General features: G+C 33.9%; 7 protein-coding genes across 9 annotated transcripts; 2 read left to right on the forward strand and 5 right to left on the reverse strand.

Annotated features, from left to right (window-relative positions):
• Positions 1 to 148: 148 nt before the first annotated feature.
• LOC120768016 (nuclear pore complex protein Nup154) lies at positions 149 to 4,776 on the reverse strand. The gene is made up of 2 exons (XM_040094460.1): positions 4,504 to 4,776; positions 149 to 4,424 (listed from the first exon to the last, which is right to left on the reverse strand). The coding sequence occupies exon 2, from the start codon at positions 4,417 to 4,419 to the stop codon at positions 205 to 207; it is 4,215 nt and encodes a 1,404-aa protein (XP_039950394.1). The 5' UTR covers positions 4,420 to 4,424; positions 4,504 to 4,776; the 3' UTR covers positions 149 to 204.
• A 1,380-nt stretch (positions 4,777 to 6,156) lies between these two features.
• On the reverse strand, positions 6,157 to 9,078 carry LOC120768608 (interferon-inducible double-stranded RNA-dependent protein kinase activator A homolog). 3 transcript variants are annotated; one of them, XM_040095374.1, is made up of 6 exons: positions 8,963 to 9,077; positions 8,533 to 8,814; positions 7,913 to 8,274; positions 7,557 to 7,842; positions 7,094 to 7,231; positions 6,226 to 6,474 (listed from the first exon to the last, which is right to left on the reverse strand). In XM_040095374.1, exons 2-6 carry the CDS (start codon positions 8,764 to 8,766, stop codon positions 6,226 to 6,228), a joined length of 1,269 nt encoding a protein of 422 aa, XP_039951308.1. In that variant the 5' UTR covers positions 8,767 to 8,814; positions 8,963 to 9,077. The 3 variants fall into 3 exon arrangements, with proteins under 3 accessions (XP_039951310.1, XP_039951309.1, XP_039951308.1); XM_040095376.1 differs by lacking the exon at positions 7,094 to 7,231 and having other exon boundaries at positions 6,157 to 6,474; positions 8,963 to 9,078; XM_040095375.1 differs by lacking the exon at positions 8,963 to 9,077 and having other exon boundaries at positions 6,157 to 6,474; positions 8,533 to 8,766.
• An 811-nt stretch (positions 9,079 to 9,889) lies between these two features.
• Positions 9,890 to 13,314, reverse strand: LOC120768172 (coatomer subunit beta'). Its single transcript, XM_040094735.1, has 4 exons — positions 12,835 to 13,314; positions 12,154 to 12,773; positions 11,515 to 12,097; positions 9,890 to 11,452 (listed from the first exon to the last, which is right to left on the reverse strand). The coding sequence occupies exons 1-4, from the start codon at positions 13,187 to 13,189 to the stop codon at positions 10,215 to 10,217; spliced, it is 2,796 nt and encodes a 931-aa protein (XP_039950669.1). The 5' UTR covers positions 13,190 to 13,314; the 3' UTR covers positions 9,890 to 10,214.
• A 939-nt stretch (positions 13,315 to 14,253) lies between these two features.
• LOC120767984 (ovarian-specific serine/threonine-protein kinase Lok) lies at positions 14,254 to 16,399 on the forward strand. The gene is made up of 7 exons (XM_040094401.1): positions 14,254 to 14,437; positions 14,598 to 14,755; positions 14,817 to 14,925; positions 14,996 to 15,267; positions 15,348 to 15,528; positions 15,587 to 15,821; positions 15,895 to 16,399. The coding sequence occupies exons 1-7, from the start codon at positions 14,308 to 14,310 to the stop codon at positions 16,202 to 16,204; spliced, it is 1,395 nt and encodes a 464-aa protein (XP_039950335.1). The 5' UTR covers positions 14,254 to 14,307; the 3' UTR covers positions 16,205 to 16,399.
• Positions 16,400 to 16,538: 139 nt separating this feature from the next.
• Positions 16,539 to 18,580, reverse strand: LOC120767985 (immunoglobulin-binding protein 1). The gene is made up of 3 exons (XM_040094402.1): positions 18,358 to 18,580; positions 18,092 to 18,300; positions 16,539 to 18,034 (listed from the first exon to the last, which is right to left on the reverse strand). Exons 1-3 carry the CDS (start codon positions 18,490 to 18,492, stop codon positions 17,254 to 17,256), a joined length of 1,125 nt encoding a protein of 374 aa, XP_039950336.1. The 5' UTR covers positions 18,493 to 18,580; the 3' UTR covers positions 16,539 to 17,253.
• Positions 18,581 to 18,841: 261 nt separating this feature from the next.
• On the forward strand, positions 18,842 to 19,858 carry LOC120767986 (ankyrin repeat domain-containing protein 49). The gene is made up of 2 exons (XM_040094404.1): positions 18,842 to 19,079; positions 19,144 to 19,858. The coding sequence occupies exons 1-2, from the start codon at positions 18,944 to 18,946 to the stop codon at positions 19,653 to 19,655; spliced, it is 648 nt and encodes a 215-aa protein (XP_039950338.1). The 5' UTR covers positions 18,842 to 18,943; the 3' UTR covers positions 19,656 to 19,858.
• Positions 19,684 to 20,642, reverse strand: LOC120767987 (dynactin subunit 5). The gene is made up of 3 exons (XM_040094405.1): positions 20,482 to 20,642; positions 20,121 to 20,420; positions 19,684 to 20,049 (listed from the first exon to the last, which is right to left on the reverse strand). Exons 1-3 carry the CDS (start codon positions 20,527 to 20,529, stop codon positions 19,831 to 19,833), a joined length of 567 nt encoding a protein of 188 aa, XP_039950339.1. The 5' UTR covers positions 20,530 to 20,642; the 3' UTR covers positions 19,684 to 19,830.
• Positions 20,643 to 21,086: the final 444 nt, after the last annotated feature.

Below are 21,086 nucleotides of genomic sequence, written 5' to 3' on the forward strand. Positions count from 1 at the left end.
TTTATGTCGTTTTGATTTCCAGTATTCCTTAATACCTTTGCAAACTAATTTTGAAGAGTCCAAATCATTTACTGTTATAATACAGTAAATATACCCATACATTTAAAATAAGCAATTTTAAATACATTTTAAAACAAAAACAACGGATTTCTATTTTTATTTCTATATTTATATTGATGGATGATATAAAAAAATTTAAAATCTTCACAATAAATTATCCTGCAATTGGCATTGTAATGTTTTGAGCGCATTTCGCAGTTGTTCAGTATCAGGCTTTTGATAACAGAAACTTAAACAAGTTGATACGATATCCTGTGCTTTTCCAACAATGCGCCCTTTAGAACGGTTCCACATAGACCGAATTTGCCCACATAACAAGGTCACAACGCGTATGGAAGATTGCACCAAATGCCATTCATTTCCTTCATTTGCCCAAACACGTTCGTTCATTGAAATCATACGGAAGTAGTATTCCATTAAAAGATCAATATCTATATTCATTGCGACCAGCTTGTCAGGTACAATCCCCTCTGGAAAACGAAGTTGGCAGGCTTTCAATTCTAGCTCACGTATAATAAACGCTAATGGGAAACAGTGACCAGACTCTCGAAACTCTTTAACCAGCGATTCTATCTTGGTGAACAAACGTGTGCAACGTTCCTGTGTAGTACCTATGCCATCAACAGCCTTATTAATAATCTGACTCCAAACTGTTTCAATTAACAATGGATCATTGTGATGCGAACAGTTTAATATGGTTAGTTTACATTCCCACAAATCAAACGGATCAGCAAATTGTTGATAAAGTTGTGTAATATCGTATAACGTAAAATTAAGCTTTTCTATAGCTTGCACTGTATTATGATCCGTTGTTACATGTGAGGAAAGTGTATCCAATATGCACTTTTGAACTCGTGCAATTTCTAGTTTATCCTCTAGTTCTTTTAACAATATACCATTGGCAATCGAAAAACCCGAACTATCATTACGCATGCACATTACTGCCCGTGCTAGATATTCAATACGTTGATCCAGGGATATGGATTCACTCTCAGTACTTGCTAAATTATCTAAAATATGTGCAGCTTCTGCATGTCGCCCATTCTTTTCGTAGTATTTCCACAGAAGATCAACTAGATTTAGATTTCCCGGATTATTTACGACATTTCGGCGCAGAAATTCTCCTAGGCTTGGCTCTGGCAACGCTAATAACTCTGAAATCATATCATGTGCCATCAACCATTGATATATAGTTATATGCAGTAATGGGTCTTTTATATGTATAGCCAAATTTACTAATTTGCGTATTTGCACGCTAAAACTATTTTCATTGGTATCACACATATGTCTTTGAAATTCGAATTCTTGTGTTTCATTAGCATTGCAATGATTCTGATAGACAGTCTCCAACATCGAACGGATTTCTTTATAGCATGACATGCGTGCGGAATACGCAGTGTAACCCTCAGTGTCTTCGGTGGGCTCATCACTATTATAATACCGGATACCATATTCTTCCGGATCGATTTTTGCTGCACATGTTGCAGTTAATTCGATAACTCCTTCACCAAAACCAGCAGTTGAAAATTGTTGGCAAATATTTTGTAGAGGTAGATTGGGTGCGGCATCCTTACAAAGCTGTAGAGCCGTCCTAAGTTTTTCGTGTTTTCCCTCAGATGCGTCGCAACTTTTAGCCGACAGCAATATCTCAGTAGCTTTAAACGTGACAGCATCTTCGTGACGATACAAATTGGGACACACTTCACGCAATTTAGCTGATATTATACTAACGCTTGCATTATCTTTGAGATATGAATTGATTAAAGCAGCTATTAGTAAAGCACACGATTCAGTGCGAGTGAGTGTAAGATCGCGAAATGTACAGGAACTTAATGTCGTTTGTTCTTCCTTAGGCAATTGATTAGCAAGTACTTGGAACTGATGTTCACATAGAATTTTCCAAAGTGACATTACTTCGCACATATGCTTAACCAACTGATATAAAGCACTCAGTGATTGTTTCTCTTCATTTTGTGCTTTTTCTGTGACAGTTCTTTGATCGTGTGGTGTTAGTTGATTGTGAGAGGATAGCATATGACTATAACCATTTGAAATGTTCGTTTGAGTGGAGTAGGTATTACGTGTGAATCCAGATAAATCATTTACAGTATAAGCGTCCATAAATACTTTGAGCGAAAACAAATCTTCCAAAATCAATGTACAATCGGCCTGCGTTAATGTACTACATAAATTTGTGTCCACGCAACGTTTCTTCCATATTGGTCTAAGTAGACGAGCAACATATAAATATAAACCATCATGTTTTGCAGAATATATTACCGTAGAGTAGTCATTGACGATCAAGCCATCATGACCTGCATCTTGTCCAGTTATGGGACTTAATGGATACTGAGACTGTTGCATTGAAAGTGGTAACTGTGGTGAGCGAGCTATTTGATAGCCACCACCAACACCATGTGGCATCGGTGTTGAGACAAACATTTGCGGCGAGTTACGGTCAATACCATGATGCGTAATATTTAATGGAGGATTCATAGGGTTCATTCTTGATGTTCCTGCTTGTGGATTTGCAAGCATTTGAAAATGATAATATGGTTCTCCTCCGTATAATAGAAAAGACTGCGCCGCCCACAATGCCAGATCTGTGTTACGATACTGATCTGAACAAGCTATAAGTAATGCGGTTGTGCACGCCTCACACTCCGTTTGTATTTGGAAAAAAGTTTTAACAGCTTCATTGTGAGGGCCATTGTATGCCGTCAACAACTGCTGGAGTATGTCGACAGGCTTTAATAAGGCGATAATATGAGCACCTTGGTTTGTCAGCAACACCACTTTTTTAGGTTTTTTCGCTTTGCGTAAAACTGAAGTTATAGTTGACTCACATTTGTCTCGAACTTCAGATAAGCTCCATACTATACCGTCTAAATTAAGCATTGCCGTTGCTTCCGCCAGGTATGGTCGACTAAGAAATGGTGCTGAACTTATAGACCATAAGTGATCCTGATCCTGCTGAGACGTTGATACTAACAGTAGTGTTCCTTCGCTGTAATATGCCGAATGAACTTGCTTTGGCTTATTAAAAGTAGTGTTCGGTGTGTATCCAGGTGGTAGACGGACATGATATAAATATAAACCCTGTGGTTTACTGCAATCTTGTGTCGTCTGCGGCGATGCTCCACCGGGAGATCCAGGGTTTTGATAATTAGTGGATGTCTGTATCTGTATAGTTTGAGAAAGTTGTGTTTGCTGCAGTTGCGATTGTTGGTTAGGGTTATGTGATGAACTTAATGGCCTTGCAGCAAAAAATAATCGTACACCACACTGCGTAATAGCAAGTAAATTTAAATTTTGACTATCATCGCTTGATAAGGGACAAATTGATTTTATTTTGGCAAATATTGAATTATCAACAGTTTTTAATATGCTGCTGGCGCGCTGTGTAATTTCATTTTGTGATATCCTCGCAAAACGACGCATACTACCACAATCCGTACCCATATTCCACGCCTCTATAGATCCTTTTTCTGTTAGCGTATATAGTAGTTGCCGATTATCATCGATCACGATTTTAACTATGGGATCATTCTCCGCAAAAAGTTTAAGAAAACTTGGGACCATTGCTGATACCATACTCTGAGAATGATTTACTTTTTTACAGCGCTTTCCGAACCAACTCGAATCAGCATGATAATCGATTTCATAAAGGCAACCGTCTCGACCACCGAGGAAAATTCGTCCATTTTGACTGCATTGAACAACATTAATAGCAACATTATCTGAATTTAAAATAAATATTGGTTTATTCATAAGCTGCATTTCTTCAAAAGTGGTAGTGCTTTGCATGTTTCGCATTGGAGAAGAAATAATTTTGGTGGTATCCGCAAATGTAACGCCCAAAACAATAATTTCAATTGGAGTCGTCAAAATTAATAAGTATTTCACATCGTTGATGAACACTCCGGGTTTAGGCTTTGCCAAACCTACACTAACAATTAAATGATTCAGTCCATCATAATAAGCAACATCTCGCGCTTGTTCATATGTCCAAATATAAATTTCTGAGTCAATCGTTAGCCACGCTCTTCCGATTTCCGGAAACAATCCCATCATACAATGACATTTTATATGTTTGAAATGTTCTAAAATTTCAGAAGGAATAGGAATTTTATTGACTGTATGTACTTGCATCGCCGATTTAGGGCCCACTGATAAACTCGAAATATTTTGATAATCATAATCATTTAATCCGCTAGCTGTTGCGAAACCGTGCTGTGCTACTCCTGTAAGATTTATTTTAACATCCAGCAAACCCGGAGACGAACTATCTCTGATATCCATTCGCTCCAATATATTCCCAGCCATATCCAAGAAATCTATTGGACTAATTGACGGCATTTTATCTTTAATATTTTAAAAGATTAATGAAACACATTAATGTATCGAATATATACACATATATTTTAGTAATTTAAGCCTTACCTACTATAATTTGTCATAAACTAAATGAATATATGTCTGGTAAGTCGGATTTCTCCCGCGTGCAATTATTGTTACGAAAGGTGTAAATTTTCTTGTCAGATCCGTAATGCTTCTTCGAAAAGTTTCGCTTTAATAACAAATATTTAGGCAGATGTTATCACTAAAAATATATCCTCAACACAATTAATTAAAATCACTTTCTTGTATTTATATCGGCCAAACATTCGCACATTCGTTTTGCCGCGAATCGCACAAAATATCTCCACACCGGCGAAAATTTTAAGCGAGACCTAATAATACCAAGGTTGCTTTCATATTTATCTATTGTGAATGATCTGTTGCAAAACCTACAGTTGCGAGTAATACTAATTATAACTTAGAGCAAGATATTTATTTCTATTTTAAGTCCTTCTTAATATTTTAAGTAGAATAAATACCTTTTGTTTTCTGAAAAACTTGAATATTTGATATTTTAATGATTTTATGTCAAAAAGGTGTTAATACAAAAGTTTTAGATCGTTTTATTACCTACAACTTTGCCATATAACTTTTGTCTATAGTACTCGTAGTTTGTCCTGAAATTGAGTTACTGCGCTTTTAACCCTTAAAAATTCAACCACGTCTTTACCCTTTCTCTTCCCGAAGTCCCATTGTCCGCATCGCATCATCCTTTAATTTCTGTTACTTTATCTTTCGTTTCCAATGGGGTTCATCCGACAATAACTTATTTTGTTTTTAAAAATTATCTATTCTGGACTACTCGTTAAAATAGCTTCTTGAATTTGGAACCTTATTTTTAGGCATAAACTGAAATTCAGGTGGCGTTAAAAAAATTGGAAATAACAAACACACTGATGTAACAAGCTAAAATTTATAATTCATTTACAAACCTGATGATCATACAACAATGTACATACATACATACTATATGTTCTTTTATCAGAATCGATAAAGTTGGTCGGGTAGAATATTAGCCAATGCCACTGCGAATGAAATTTCTTAAAATAAAGAATCCAAACATATACATTTAATTTTCTGAAATCGTAATTTATTCGAGTTTTCTGCAATAAATATTAAAACTAATTTTTATTGTTGTCGAATTCATGGTAATTGTGTACATATGTTATTTGTATATAGTTTGCTGATTTCAAACAGTTCTGCACGAACATATCTAGGTATAATAAAAAATTTATGTTTATTTATAAGTGAGTGCGACTTATTCTTTCTTATGACCATAAGTCATATTCATAATCAGCATATACATATGAAATTTTGTTTTCGTGGTATATGCAATTTTTAAATCATTTCCACTTCAATTGATTTTTTGTGATGTATGCATACAATATTCTTAATGATTGCATTTTGTAAATAAAAAAAATTTAATTCCGTTTGGTATCAAATGCAAAACAAATATCTTCTTTTTTTTAATACCTCATCCAACAAAAATATTTAATTATAAAATTTTACCTTTATTTAGAATTAAGTTAATTAAAGTTTTTAACGAAAATATTGAAAATTTACAATTCTTCCTAATTTTTTTCATACGATTCTTTTAGCAATCGGTCCTTAAGCAGAAATACACTAGAAATTTTCCGCTATTTATTCACTGGACATCAAATATTTGTTATCACTACCATCTTACATTTGATTCTGCCTTATAAGGTTGCATATCTCTCACGACTGCCAAATCTTAATACTTTAACAATCAAGTTTTTTTTTTATTTATTTCTTTGTCATAATTTTTAAGTACTCCAATGCATTTTGTGCAGCCTGCTTCTGTGCATCAGCTGCTGTTGGGCCAGAACCATGGCATACACCGACCGGCAAAGTTGAAAGCTGAACCAAACATTGGCATTGGTCTGTAAAGGTTTTCTCCTCTATATCAACGTAAGTAACTTCAAATTGATTCTCATTGGCGATTTCGGACAATAATTTAACATAATCAATTTTTGGACCTTTTAAACACGTTTTCTGCAAATATATAAAAAAAAATGAAGCGTATTAAATATTGTTTGACTTAACATTAAACATATGCATACATATATGATGTAAAATAATCCTAAAACTTTCAAAACTTTTTTGTCTGAATATCCAATTCTTTATATGTAGAACAATTTTTGTAAGCCTAAAATTTAATATAAATTAAGCATCATACAAAACAACCGAAAAAAGTTTACTTCTGTTAACATTGTATTTATGTATACACCTCATAAATACAAATTATTCAATACAAGAACTTGATTGTGCATGCGCATTCTTTTTTTTGTGCAATTTGTATTTGATTTTATTATGTTTTATCTCTAATGATCGGAAATTAAACTGTTTTTAATATATGATATGTAAAAACTACTCTTTTAATTTCAGTTTCTTGCAAGAAATTTCTTTACCATTACATCAAAAATAACTCCTGTTGAGCTTATAACATGGCGAATATTAGTATCTAATGCACACTCATTTACAGTTACATACGTAGATATACAGTATACTATAAAAAATATTGTTTAAATGATTCATTGTAATAGGCGAACAAATTATCATAGCTCTTTTCTCCAAATAATGCAACAATATAAGGTTTATGTAAGCATCTCACCTGCAACTTCAATAATTTTTTTCCGGTAGCATTTTTAAGTGTTTTATGAAACTGTGAGACCTTATTACTATGCTGGCTCGTTAATGTAGGCACAGTGATATCTTTCAAATCACCATAATAATTAGAACAGTTACGATTCTGTAACGAGAAAGCGAAATCACAAGTCATGGATCAATTGTTGTAATTTTTACTGTTTAAACATACGCCAAATAGTTTGGGATATATATTTGTGGGTTAACAGTAGTCGGACATAAACCGGTCTTTCCGATTACTTACACCCGACTATTAAGAGCACAACTCTCAAGAATTTTTTAAATGTTTGAAGAAAGTATCAGCATTTGAATACTTTAAGAATTAGTATCTTTTTACAAATTCCATATGGTGACTTGAAATTTATCGACGAATTATTGAATTTTGTATAGGTACTTATCAAATTTGACATATCACAGGGATTATCACTTACATCTCCATCCAGATCGACACGCATTGCTTCCGATATCTGATTGTTGTCCAATGGGTTTTCTTGTAAGCGCGTCCACATTTTATGAGCTGCTAGACGTTTGGCAATTTTCTTACTTTTGCCTTTTCCAACTTCACGATAATTAAGAATAGAACAGGCAATTGTAAATAGTCGTTCATGTGGTAAACCGACTTCAGTTTCTGTCTCATAAGTTGGTGGTGGCCAGCGACGAGACATACACATCTCCTGCAACCATCCAATTGGGTTTCCAACTATTTTATCGGCGCCACTATAAAAATGGAATTGCCATAAATACAAATACGCCTTTCATCTATTTCTAATAGGATCTGTATACGTACTCGCCACTGCCAACTGCATTTGCGTTGGCTTCGTTGGCTACATTTGTAGCAGTAATACCACCAGTTGCTGCACCAATTCCAACACCAGCACAAGTTTGGGCTGCGTCAGGTAGCTGTACTCCAGTTAACTTATCAATTAATGCACGTGCAGCTGAATGTTTAGCCTCTTTCTTGGAGCGTCCCGCGCCCATTGCTGTAAACGGCACATCCTTGTCGTTAAAAGCGACACGATAACGAAATGTGGGCTCATGAATGGCGCCCTCGATTTGCACCAACTCATAGTTAGGAGTTATTCCTCGCCGACTCAAGAGCTCTTGCAAAATGGAAACCGGTGTTTTCATAGCCAGTCCATTGCTATCGGTCTGAAAGTGGAAAATCCTTGTTATATCCATAAGGCAAAATGTAAATAGTATTAAAAAAAAATGTATATATTAGTTAAAATTTAATACGCAATATGGTTAGTAGAATCAAATATTTTTTCAAGAACTTATTGTCAATAAAAAGGATATGACAAAAACTCCTTCGTTTATGAATATTTTTAAATACTTAATTCGCCTGAAAACTTTTTTCATTTTGAAAAAATTATATTAATAACACCTATAGTTTTAAATTGTCCTTACCAATCTTAACTCCTCAATAGCTAATTTGCTGGTTGTGGCAGTTAAATCTGCCATTTTATCCTTTTTAGACTTCATGGGTCTTGATGCCAGCTCAATTTTTGGAGTTTGCATATGACCGTTTGTAATGTTATCCAAACTGGTAAGCACGGACGGTCCAAGATCATCATACTGACGTCGTGGTGCAAATCCAGTCCGTTGTTGGGGTTGATGTTCATTTCCCTGAATATTATCCATTTTATTTTTACTGCTTTTTTATTAGATCAATTTTTATTTTGAAGATAGCTGGAAAAAATAAAAAATCACACACACTTATCCATACAGAAAACAATCAACTAAGAAAAATCGATATTTTGAATGTCACTTATAGAACAAAACATATCAAATTTGTATAGCGAATTTCTATTTTGTTGGTAATAAAATATCTAATTACCTGCTAGTTGTGATTTGCACTGATTTTTATTTAAAAATAAATTATAATTTGCATTAAATTTATCTTCAAATAAAGAGCAGCAAAATCCTTCCCCACGAGACGTAGAGAAAAAGTGAACTTAAAACAAACATATATCAATGTTCCTATTGTTAATAGAATCGAAACATTCGTAACAACTCAAAGATAGAGTAACCATATTTTTGTTATGTCAAGACACCTAAATGAATATAATTAATCTTAACATATAAAAGTATATATCATTTTTAATACAGTTTGGAATTTAACAGTTATTTAATGAAAGCAAACATGTTGTAGACAGCAACTTATTCCAATTACTTGAATTGGAAAGAAAAAAATAAAATAAGAGAATAAATAAAAAAGTGTTTGTTTTGATTTTATATATGCGATAATTCAAATTTCTCATCTGTAATTTCCTACAGTGATACCGTGGTATATGTAGATATGTTTGTCATATAATGAACATATGAGTTTAACATTTACTACAGTGTGTATGTATGTATTCCCTTAAATTACACCGGCTTCATTTATACAAATCGCTTAACCCCGTTTGCACGACTTTGCATTAAACAAAATTAATATAATATATGTTAATGGGTTCAAGGGCATTTTCCTTCAATAATGTGTATTTTTCTTTGTAAATCATCTGAAGAAAATTCTGTACTAATTGACCACCAGGTGAAGCTGATTGCATACATTTTTTAATGTAAATGTAAATAACATATACACACATATACCGGGCTATTAAATATTATTACCAACTTTGTAGTCATTTCTTATAATATTAATGGTTTTGATTCAAATAAACGTTTTATGAGTACAAATCCTCAAAACGAGAAATGTACTGTTGCAGCAATATTGGTATACGTTGAGTTTTAATGCCATATTAAATATCAAATAAAAAATAACTTTTTTGACTAACATAAATGTTCGCTATAAGTATTTCCTTTATTGTTTATTATATTAAATTTATACAGAATGCTTAAAAATTTGCGCAACGTTGATAATTGCGTAGTATCGCTACTGATCGTATGTATGTTTACAAAGTCTAAACTTCGGTCTGATAAAAATATTAGACATATTTTTTTCCCATTAGTACTGTTGTTACATAGAATGAAGAACAATATCTCAATGAAAAACTTAATAAACAATAAACAGTTCATATTTGGGAATAAGTTTCTAAATGTATGTGTAATAATTGTATTATGCAAGTTGTGTTTTGATAGCGCTTGACTTAGTCATCACTAAGAAAATCATCATCTAAATTCACATCTGTCGTATCAATGTTATCGTCCAATGTTACTCCCTCAATTTCAAGGTCTAATTCATCGTCAATGTCATCACCATCGTTTGCCAGTCCATCTGATGACTTATTTAATGCAGATGCGGCTGTAGATGTAGTAGCAGCGGCGCTTGTAGGTGGAATTACAAAGTCATCACTTTTCTTATATGATTGAACTCCAGGCTTGCCGTTACTTTCAAATATTCCACGTTGTTCTGCAGCATACATTTCTTCGATAGGATTGCGTTCAATATTGAGTGGTATTTTGGCGGCAGCAGTAGCTGGTAACTTCTTTGACTGTGTTTGTTGTAGAAATTCCTCGGCGCGTAGAGCCTCTCCAAGACCAGGGAAGAGATTTTCATATTTAGCTGGATCAGCGAGAGATTGACCAGCTTTCTCATTGAATTTGGCCAACTCTTCACGCCAAAGTTCCACTACACGGGACATTTGGCTGGGAATGTACGTACGCGCAAAGAATGCTGCTTCGGGTAAACGATTCGTCTCAATTAAAATGTCCAAGCAACGTTGTACATCTGCTCGAACGAAGGAGGAGAGGAATGCTATATTGTGCCGACCTTGACTTGAACTGCTTTCAGCTACTTCCTCCAACATTTTGTCATCCCCTGATGATGTTGCTAACAGCAAAAGACCACTGAAATCATTCGCCTTCTGCATGCACTCTTTTACAAGTTGCATGTTATTTTTACGAGAGGCAACGTCTGCTAATTGTGACCACTTTTGAGGATTTTCTGCTTCACGTGCTAATTTCAAAGCAACCTCCAATTCCCCGATTTGCAATGCCAAGTCGAATTTATGATCAGGATCTGTAGAGACTTGTAATGCTTGCGGCTTAAAGCCTTGCTTTTCCAAGAAATGGGCTACACGTGTGCGATGCTCTTTTGGTATTGTGGGCAATACCAGATCAGCCCGTTCGAAATCACTACGCATAACAGCAGTTTGGTATTCGAGTACAGAAAGCAAAAGTGAAAATGAGATAACATTCAATTCTTTATCACCCAAATACAGTCGGTTGTCTTTTGGTACGTAACCAAGTAAATACATTGTGCGATCCAAGTGAGATATAGTGACAATTTCTCCACCAACATAGTAATTAATACGATTTACTGAATTAGTATATATGAAGCAATCTCCAACCCAAATACCAGTTTTTACAACTTCGTTGACTTCCCCTGAAACGACAATGGTTTTAAAAATGTCTAAAATGTATCAAAAATTTAGTATAATATCGTACCTAAAACATCAAAGGCGCTTTCGATACCGTCATCTTCGAGCCCTTGCTTGCTCTCTAAGGCAGCTGCTATGGCTGCTGTGTCTATAGACAGAACAAAATACGATTCATCAGTAGCAAGGCACACCAACGTGCCAGCTTCATTCCAGAATACATGTCGTGGTTGCACTTCAATACGTCGCACCAACTGCAGTGTTTCCCAGTCATAAAACGCCAATCCAGACGATGTTTTAACTCCGAATAAATAGCCACCATATATACTTTCGGCGCCATATTCTGGTGTGAAACTCTTTCTTTCTTTAAAGTTGCGGAAAAGGCGTACTGTTCCATTATTTTCTCTAATAGCATACTCATTACTCTCCAGAGCCCAAACGAATTCTTGGGCGGAACCAAATGCTTTATTGCGCAAAGCCATGGATGTATATATTATATATTCGCCATCACCACATACGACCACAAAACGACCATTGGGGTTGTGCGCTATTGTCTGAGGATAAATTTCGCATGCTCCCATATCCTTAACCGCAACCGGTAAACGCTCTCCATCTTTGATTTCAGTATCATCAGCCATTGCTTTTAAGTTAACCTGTAAAATATTGTATATTAATAAGTCATGTCATATGAGTATAGTTAGGTGCTTACTTGTTGCATTTCAGAGTGCTTGGCCCAAATTATTTTCGATCCAATTACATCCATTGACATTGCTGGTTCTTCACGACCTACTTTTATTATGATTGATCCTTCATCATATCCAAGAGCAACATTATTACTACCCCGCATGCATGCAATTGTCCAGACACGTTCAAATCCATAGTTAAGACAGGTTTCCAAACGGTAAGTGCCTGAGTGCCAGATGCGAACTGTGCCATCTTCGGAACCGGTTAATACAATAGGCAATTCCGGATGAAAACAAACAGCAGATATATTTTGGGCATGTCCCTCCAAAGTTTGAACACACGTTTTATTTTGATAATCCCAAATCTTTACAAGTCTGTCATCTGCACCAGAAATAAGATAAGGTTTATCACCTCCATGGTAGTAGTCGATACAATTAATTCCTTTTTCGTGTCCTTCAAGTGTGAAGTTGGCGAAGGTTGAACCGAGTTGCCAAACTTTTACTGTTCGATCAAGAGATGCCGATGCGAATGTGTTATTATCTTTTGGATTGAAAACAATCTGCATAACGTAGTGTGTATGCCCCTCAAATACACGTTGGCATGCCCACATTTTTTCCCAATTCCACAATTTTATAAGCATATCATCTGTATTCAAATATTTACTATATATTTCTAATGTATAATAATAATAAACAATATTACATACCGCTGCTTGTCAGTATGAGCGGCTGTGTAGGGTGTACGGCAATGCATCGTAGATAATCCGAGTGAGCCTCGAATGAATGAAGCTTTTCAAGAGTGTTGTAGTTAAACACACGGATTTGCATATCATCTGATCCGGTGATGAGCCAATTTTTCCTTGCCACAAAACGACCACAACGCACCGGCACATCACACACCTCAAAATCTTTTACCAATTGTTGATTTTCATAATTCATAATGTGTACGTGGCCATTGTAAAGTGCACACAACATCCATGGCTCTGTCGGATGAAGATCAACACATTTTACACGATCCGAGCGCGAAGTTAAACGACGTTTTATGTCTAACTTTAGAGGCATTTTATGTGAATAATGTTATTAACTTTAGTGTATTAAATGTATTTAAAATTGTCATTAACTTTACTAAAACAACAGAATTCTAATTTTCTTCACCACTTGCACATATGAGAAAATTGGATGACGTTTTCTTGCAAAGATTACTGTCAAATTAGAACAACAAAGTTGCCAACACCATATACAGTTGCGACACAGGGTTCATTAGAGGAATTCATTTACAAAAGTTAATAATGCAACGATCTTCTCGATAAATCGTCTACCTTGTAACTCACTTTTGAGTTCAATCACTGGATTGTTAAATAAAAGTCTCAATTCCATGCCTATATACTTATATTTATTTTTAATTTAAACAACTTAAGGCTTTATTATTAATTATTCGAATTTATAATCTATTACGTATTGGTATTCGTCACAATATTTTGAACGAATAATTGTTTGACCTACAAAAATGGTCCTGTTATAATTATTATTTTATGATTACGAAATTGTTTATTCATTAATTATATAGAAACTGGAATCATTATTAAAAAAACATCAACACTAACACCATAATGTCGAAATCAAATACATCCATCAATAAAAATGTAAGTTTTTTGCAGTAACTAAATACATATGAATAGGTGGTTAAAGACGAATAATCATAAAAATGTACAAAATGAAGACTAGAAAAATTAAAAAGAAGGAAATATTCGTAAGAAAAAGCACTCTCTCTACAACAACCTTAAAATTTAATCATGAACTAGAACTATCCAAGCACAATTAATTTGTTTTTGAGATGAGAATTCTTGCTTCTGAAATTGCGTTTTGGTTCTTTCTTAATTATTTCCTAAATGATGAAAGATTTTGTGATCAAATAAACATTTAAAGACTTTAAGTAACTAACTTAATTAAAAAATGTGGTAACTATCATAATGGAAAGTGGAATGTAAAACGGAAGAATCTGTTCCCATTTTATATTGAAAAGAAGTTAGCCGCGAAGTATTGAAAAATAATAACTGAACTTTTAATGTTTTTTGAGTGTGTTAAAAGATTAATTTTTACAAAATCATCAATATTTTTGGGACTTCGCAATTTTATAATTTTGTTTTGTTATAGTTTTGGGTAATTTTCATATAAGTGTGATGGCGCGCCATGCTAATATTGCCACTCAAAGTCAAGCCTCTAGTATTTGGGGCCAAACTCAGAGTCAACCCATAGAGAATATAATCTGGGGACGTTTGTATGGAAAGAATATCAAAATGAATTCTATAGGTAAGTTTGTAGTTTATATTTAGTAAAAGAATGAAGCGTTCAGTAAAGTCTATAAAACCTGCATGTATATTGAGACTTAAAATTTCTAACTAAATATTTACAAAAAATAAAACTAAATGTTTATTTATTTTGTACCTGAATAAAATTATTTCATTGTTAGATCTAAATGCCGATGAATTTGCAGCTGGCAGAGGTGAAACTTGTAATTTAATGTTAACTTTGGACTATTTGCCAGAAAAAATTCTTTATCGCATATCGAAGATACATTTTACATTGAAGCGGGAAAATTGTGATATATCTAATCCAGTTTATATTGAAGTAAGTTGAAATGAGTATACTGTTTTGTTTTTATTTTTTCAATCAAATTTGTATTCTAAAGGACAACTCTCGAAATGGGACATTTATTAATGGTGAACGAATTGGTATGAACAAAACCAGAATTTTGAAAAACGATGATGTTATTTCTCTTTGTCATCCTACGAACAAAGGTAGCGGTATTATAATTGTATTTTATCCTTATTTAAGTGTATACATAAATATTGTTACATTTCTGTTTAGCTTTTGTATTCAAAGATTTATGCCCAAACGAAGCACTAGGCTTACCAAAAGAAATTACATCCACTTATTATGTGAGTCGCAAATTGGGTTCTGGTGCTTGTGGGTTAGTTCGTTTGGTATTTGATATACGTTCATGTGAGCAGTTTGCAATGAAAATGGTTAAGAAAAACCTACTAAGCGAATGTAATGCTATCAGTCGTAACAAACAATTAAATTCCAATGACCCTGAAAAGGTTCTTAATGAAGCGAATATAATGAAGAGTCTTTCTCATGTAAGTGGATTAAAAAAATAATTAACATAAATTTGTTTAAAATACATAATAAAAAAATGTATATTTTCACGATATTACAGCCCTGCGTTATCAAGATGCATGATATAATTGATAAACCCGACTCTGTTTATATGGTGTTGGAATTTATGAAGGGGGGCGATTTACTGAATCGCATTATAACAAACAGAAATCTCTCAGAACCGATATCCAAGTTATTTTTCTACCAAATGTGCCATGCTGTTAAATATTTGCATGATAAAGGTAAATTTTTGCGTTTAATATCTTTTATATAATTATAATCAATTATGTATTCATTTAGGCATAAGTCATCGGGATTTAAAACCTGACAATGTATTACTGGAATCTTCGAACGAGGAAACTTTATTAAAAGTTTCCGATTTTGGTCTAAGTAAATTTGTGCAGAATGATTCTGTCATGAAAACGTTGTGTGGAACACCATTATATGTAGCACCTGAAGTGCTACAAACCGGTGGACGAGGGGCTTATACGAAAAAAGTGGATATCTGGAGCCTTGGTGTTGTTCTGTTTACTTGGTAACATTTTATTATTATTTACTTGATTATTCAAATATTTACTAGTTTACTTAAATGTTCGTTTTCTATCTAGCCTAAGCGGTACATTGCCTTTTTCGGACGATTTTGGTACACCCGCTAGTGAACAAATAAAGCACGGGCGTTTTCGCTTTAGTCATCCTACGTGGAAAAAGGTTTCTCAACGTGCTGCTACACTTATAAAAGAAATGCTGATTGTGGACCCTAAAAAACGGCCAACGGTTGATGATGTTCTGAAGAGCAGTTGGCTTAAAGACAATGAAATGTTACGTAAAGCTAAAGCGTTAATGCAGTTAAATGCAATGGATATTGATGAGGAAGAGGAAAACTTTTTACAACCACCTAAAAAGCGGGCAAGAAGATGAATTGTTATGTTCTAACTATTGTGTTTTAGGTATATTATATTTGTTTAAGCAAGTGTATTTTATGAACTGTTTTCAGTGTAATCTGTGTATCACAGAATTAATTACTTCTTATATTATTGTCTAAGAAAAATGTATTTTAATTTTATTGTTTAAAATAAGATCAACGAAAAATAATGCTGTATACGGCAAATGATACTTTAATTCTTGATATTATTTGAAATACTTAACTTGACAGCATGAGTTTTTTGATATTACTTATTGCACCATATATATAAGAAAAAAAGTATGAAAATGGTTATTTTTTTGTTAAATATTATTAATATGTGTTTTTTTGTGTTAAATATTATTAATATGTGTTTTTTTGTGTTTCGTTAATACTTTACACTGTATACATAAATTTAGCCTGAACAATATTATATGTGTGTTCAAGAAAATGTTCAGAAAACATGTCAATCCTGCAGTTGCTATGAGTGTAAAACTATACACATACATACAATGTGGCTAAATGTACAATATAGGTATACTTATAGGTAATTGCTCAATTTCATTAATATTTAACATAAGATACGCAGATATAACGTGATAATGTGACCTGTGTGCCAAATATATCCATTAATGTTTATACACACACAACTTTTTGGCATTTCTTGATATACAATATTTACATTTATAATATTCAAATATAGATGTTGTTGATATATAAAACAGAACTAATTAATTAATAAATGAAAGTGACTAAATTTTTCACATTTGTTGTGTACCATCTCAATTTTCTTGAACCAAGTTATTCTCAAAGGAAACTAATAAATAGCAAAGTCGCCAAAAACTTGTTAAAAATCAGACCAATCACAAATACAGTTTATTTTATTAAGTCCGAATATAATTACTATGTAAGACAGCGATTTAGTTACCAAACTTTTATGAATTAAAAATTGTTTGAAAACTTTTATATTTTTATTTATATGAAATCATCGAAGTCGTCCTAAAAGAACAAGGAAACGTGCTTTTATTTTGTTACACATTCATAATAAATAAATATGAGCGGTGATTTAACTGCGATTATAACGGTTGCCGTCACCACGACGTACAACATCTTTGTATTCATCCATGCGGCGCATACGTGCTAAATATTCTGGATCATCATTCTCAACTTGAATCTCTTCAACAGCCTTTTCTTGATCCTCCTTCTCATTGGGATCTTGTGCAGCGGCTATTGCTTGTTCTCGATTCATTTTGGCTACCTTCTCTTCATCAGGGAAAACTCCTTCCCGTACACGTTGATCGTAAAACTCATCGACTGTCATTACCGGCAAACTTGGATAGCCTGCACCGAATACCGCCTTTTGTGCAGAGTTACGTGTAATAATGAAAGGTTGCATAGGTTTTTTCTTCTGTTGTGAAAGATGATGGTGATGATGATGTGAATGTCCAGCTGCGTCTGAAGTAGATATTGCTTTGACTTTATCGAAATGCTCATTAGATTGTGCACCGGCTGAACCATGCATTGTACGCATTTCTACCATTTGTTTTTCTAATTGAATGCTATCCAATTCTTCGGTGGCATCGATAATACTTTTATTGAGTAGTTTTAAGAAAAATTCTCTACGTACTTCGTCATCAACACTTTTATTGCGCACAGCAAGTTTCATTTTCCTTACAAATTCATCCAACTCTTTCTTTTTTCTGAATTGTGCAATTTTGTCGTTGCGGGCATGCGCTGCACGCATTAGTTGCGCTAATTCATCTGTATTACTACCTTCTGCTGCTCCAACTGCATTCTTTTTATACTCGTCACATAGCTCATATTCTTGACAACGCTGTAAAAAATCTCTGGAAATATATTCAAAGTAAGGACAAATTCACTGTTTCTCTTTGTTTATGATTTACTTGAAGTATACTTCAGCAATTTGGAGTACTTCACCACGACTTTCATGTTGTAGTTTTAGTGCTATTTTACCCAAATAGAAGGGAAGCATCAGGTATTGCAACGAATCAGTAGAAACTTCATCGATAAGCTCATTGGGACTGAATAGACCAATCTGATTTACAATAGTTGTGGCTTCTTCAAATTTCTTCATAGTCTCTTTGACTTTGCGCTTTAAGTAAAGTGTTAATAAAAAGAGCCGGTAAAATTGTTAAGATCTCGTACTCACTTGATATTCTGCCGAGTTGAATGGTAGAGAAGTTTCCTCTAATTCCTCGAACCCTTCCCAGCCCTTGGAAAATATCGCCTGCAAACTTTGATCACCATTTGCTTGTGCATCTTCACTTACTCCTTTTTCCGACATTATTTACTATTTTTTTTATTAACTAAAAAATAATTATTGATGGAAAAGTCTTTTGTGTTTGTGTTTTTATTTGTTATGAAAATATGTGAACAAATATAACTTCAGTCAATAACAGGGCGTGCCAAAAATGCATTATGCAGTCGTATAGATGTTTTGGAAGAATCGGAATTAAAATTAATTGCCTTTTTAAACCCTAGTAATTTTATTGTATTTAATTAATGGCTTGGAGAGTTATTAGTGCTATATTTGTAATTATTTACGACTGTTATTTATTACGATTTTCGCAGTTGATAAGTTGATGTGGTTCACCCTGTAATATACTATATCGAGTTTATTGTCGCAGAATATTGACGTTTGATGGATTTTATTTGTTTACAAATATAGTCGAAGTTCCAGATTAGCCTACAAAACACTGTATAATTCAATAAACTAAAATTTGTAGATTTAAAAAATGGGCGATTACGATTCTGATGATGAACAATCTCAACTTGAGAAGTTACGTTACGCTAAAATACCGCGAGGTATGTTTGTTAGTGGATGGGATGATGATGCCGATGACCTAATTGAAGAAGATAAAAATCCACAATGTAAGTTTATGACATAAAATTAAGTATATCACTACTTTGTAGTAATAATATATATACATATTAGCCAGTATAGAGCGAATGATTCTGTGGGCAGTAAATGAAAATAAAATAAATGAGGTCCGCGATATATTGAAATTGGATAAAGAGGCCGTTTCTGCAGTAGACGATGACGGTTATACTCCATTACATCGTGCGTGTTATAATAATTTCGTTGACATAGCCAAGCTGTTATTGGAATACAAAGCTGATCCTAATGCACGGACAAATATGGGCTGGACACCCTTACATTCAGCCTGTAAATGGAGTAATGCAGAATGTGCTGAACTACTGCTGCAACATGGTTCTGATGTAAACGCGAAATCTGATGGGGATCAGACACCTTTACATGTAGCCGCAACTGTTTCTAACTGTCGCAATACTTCTACTGTGTTGTTTATGAACGAAAACTTAAATCCACGAGCTTTAAATAATTCTGAAGAAACAGCTGAAGACATTGCTCGGCGAACTGGTTTAACATATCCAATATTTGAGATGGGTCACCCGGCTTACGAAGTTGAAACTGGTATAATAGATTAAATAGTCGTTTTGACTTGCAAAAGCAACATTTAAAATTGCAGTTTTATTGTTTAATAGAACTATTTATTATTCTACATTTGAATGAGATTAGAAACGATATTTTAGAAACATTTGTTTAAAACTATGTAGAAATCATAAGCTTACGAAAATACTTTAAAATAAACGATTAAAAGTTTCAACCCGCTTGGGGATTTCGCAAGAAATGCTCATAGAATGATTTGGTATAATCAACCATTTGATCCTGCATTGCCGCCGGAACAAAATTTGGATTACCTTGACCTCCTTCGATGGTTCCTTTAGCGGTGTAACGCATATAACTAGCCACGGTTGTCTCTGGTGGTAGTACGGCACCGTCCTCTATGATGCAGCAATCTTTAAGCGCACAACGTCGACCCTGAGCAAAATTAAAGTTGATGTTAAGTATTTAAGAAACTAAACTACATATATTTCACTTCAAGCACTCACAATAATTGCATTTTTTCCTATATACACAAATGAGCCAATAGAACTCGCCGACACAACTGCACCTTCACCAATAAAAACATGATCGCCTATATGCATAGGGAAGAACGCAATACCTTTACTGAATTGTTTGTACGGCGGACGGATGACGGCATTTTTGCTTATAACACAATAACGACCCGTACGTACATTTGCCAAATCACCACGAATTATCGCACCGGTTTGCACAACAACTTTCCCATTTAGAACAATATTTTGTGATCCGCATAGGACGGTCTGCCTGCTCACCTTGTTCCCAGAAGCCTTTTAATGGGAATATTTGTGAATTTTTCTTCTTAAGCTAATTAAATTTTATATAACCTACAGTCTCCACATATTCATCTTTGCTGTAATATGTATCTACGATTTCCATTTAAAAATTAATAATATATGGAAGGTGTGCCCCTAAATTGTTTAGTGCTATTCCAAATTTGCTTTTCTTGATGACGAACTCAACAGCTGTTTCTGCTTTCATATAAATACTTCTGTCATTTCTAATTGTAAATATTGGAGGATGTCAAATGTAAAGTAAAAAATAAGAAATAATATGGTGTTAAATGGTACATCGATATGTAGCTATGCGCGGCGCCAAAAGAGAGTTTGCCTGAAATGAGCAACAAAAGAGTCCATGTGTGAACGCTGTGACTGCCTTGTTCTATTCGTGTAAGATATGTCGATAAATTTAAAAAATCAAGGGGTTGTACGGTTAATTCGTGTAAAACAAGGCCAATTTTTAAGATTTTTTCAATCAATTTTAAAAAGCCAATGATTTTTGATATAATGACATTTGGAGAATATTCCGTAAAGTATTCACAGAGAAATTTTAAAATATACGATATTGGCAACAAATACTCTCTAATCGCTTTACAATCACTAAGGGATTTGGGAAATTTAATTTTTTCACTTTTTGGGAAAACTTTGAAAGAAGAC

The sequence above is a fragment of the Bactrocera tryoni genome, chromosome 2, assembly GCF_016617805.1.
Source record: "Bactrocera tryoni isolate S06 chromosome 2, CSIRO_BtryS06_freeze2, whole genome shotgun sequence".
NCBI lineage: Eukaryota > Metazoa > Arthropoda > Insecta > Diptera > Tephritidae > Bactrocera > Bactrocera tryoni.

Excerpts from the sequence above, each read along its gene's own strand:
- LOC120767986 (XM_040094404.1), top strand. The coding sequence starts at position 18,944 with ATGGGCGATTACGATTCTGATGATGAACAATCTCAACTTGAGAAGTTA. Across the intron at positions 19,080-19,143 it reads AGAAGATAAAAATCCACAAT|CCAGTATAGAGCGAATGATT; the intron begins GTAAGTTTATGA and ends TATACATATTAG.
- LOC120767987 (XM_040094405.1), bottom strand. The coding sequence starts at position 20,529 with ATGGAAATCGTAGATACATATTACAGCAAAGATGAATATGTGGAGACT. Across the intron at positions 20,421-20,481 it reads AAGATGAATATGTGGAGACT|GCTTCTGGGAACAAGGTGAG; the intron begins GTAGGTTATATA and ends TCCCATTAAAAG. Across the intron at positions 20,050-20,120 it reads TAGGAAAAAATGCAATTATT|GGTCGACGTTGTGCGCTTAA; the intron begins GTGAGTGCTTGA and ends AATTTTGCTCAG.
- LOC120767985 (XM_040094402.1), bottom strand. The coding sequence starts at position 18,492 with ATGTCGGAAAAAGGAGTAAGTGAAGATGCACAAGCAAATGGTGATCAA. Across the intron at positions 18,301-18,357 it reads TCAACTCGGCAGAATATCAA|CGCAAAGTCAAAGAGACTAT; the intron begins GTGAGTACGAGA and ends CTTTACTTAAAG. Across the intron at positions 18,035-18,091 it reads ATTGCTGAAGTATACTTCAA|AGATTTTTTACAGCGTTGTC; the intron begins GTAAATCATAAA and ends ATATATTTCCAG.
- LOC120768172 (XM_040094735.1), bottom strand. The coding sequence starts at position 13,189 with ATGCCTCTAAAGTTAGACATAAAACGTCGTTTAACTTCGCGCTCGGAT. Across the intron at positions 12,774-12,834 it reads GCTCATACTGACAAGCAGCG|ATGATATGCTTATAAAATTG; the intron begins GTATGTAATATT and ends ATTTGAATACAG. Across the intron at positions 12,098-12,153 it reads AGCACTCTGAAATGCAACAA|GTTAACTTAAAAGCAATGGC; the intron begins GTAAGCACCTAA and ends AATATTTTACAG.
- LOC120767984 (XM_040094401.1), top strand. The coding sequence starts at position 14,308 with ATGGCGCGCCATGCTAATATTGCCACTCAAAGTCAAGCCTCTAGTATT. Across the intron at positions 14,926-14,995 it reads TTGTCATCCTACGAACAAAG|CTTTTGTATTCAAAGATTTA; the intron begins GTAGCGGTATTA and ends ATTTCTGTTTAG. Across the intron at positions 15,529-15,586 it reads TAAATATTTGCATGATAAAG|GCATAAGTCATCGGGATTTA; the intron begins GTAAATTTTTGC and ends GTATTCATTTAG.
- LOC120768608 (XM_040095375.1), bottom strand. The coding sequence starts at position 8,766 with ATGGATAATATTCAGGGAAATGAACATCAACCCCAACAACGGACTGGA. Across the intron at positions 8,275-8,532 it reads CTATTGAGGAGTTAAGATTG|ACCGATAGCAATGGACTGGC; the intron begins GTAAGGACAATT and ends TTCCACTTTCAG. Across the intron at positions 7,232-7,556 it reads GTGTCGATCTGGATGGAGAT|AATCGTAACTGTTCTAATTA; the intron begins GTAAGTGATAAT and ends TTCTCGTTACAG.
- LOC120768016 (XM_040094460.1), bottom strand. The coding sequence starts at position 4,419 with ATGCCGTCAATTAGTCCAATAGATTTCTTGGATATGGCTGGGAATATA.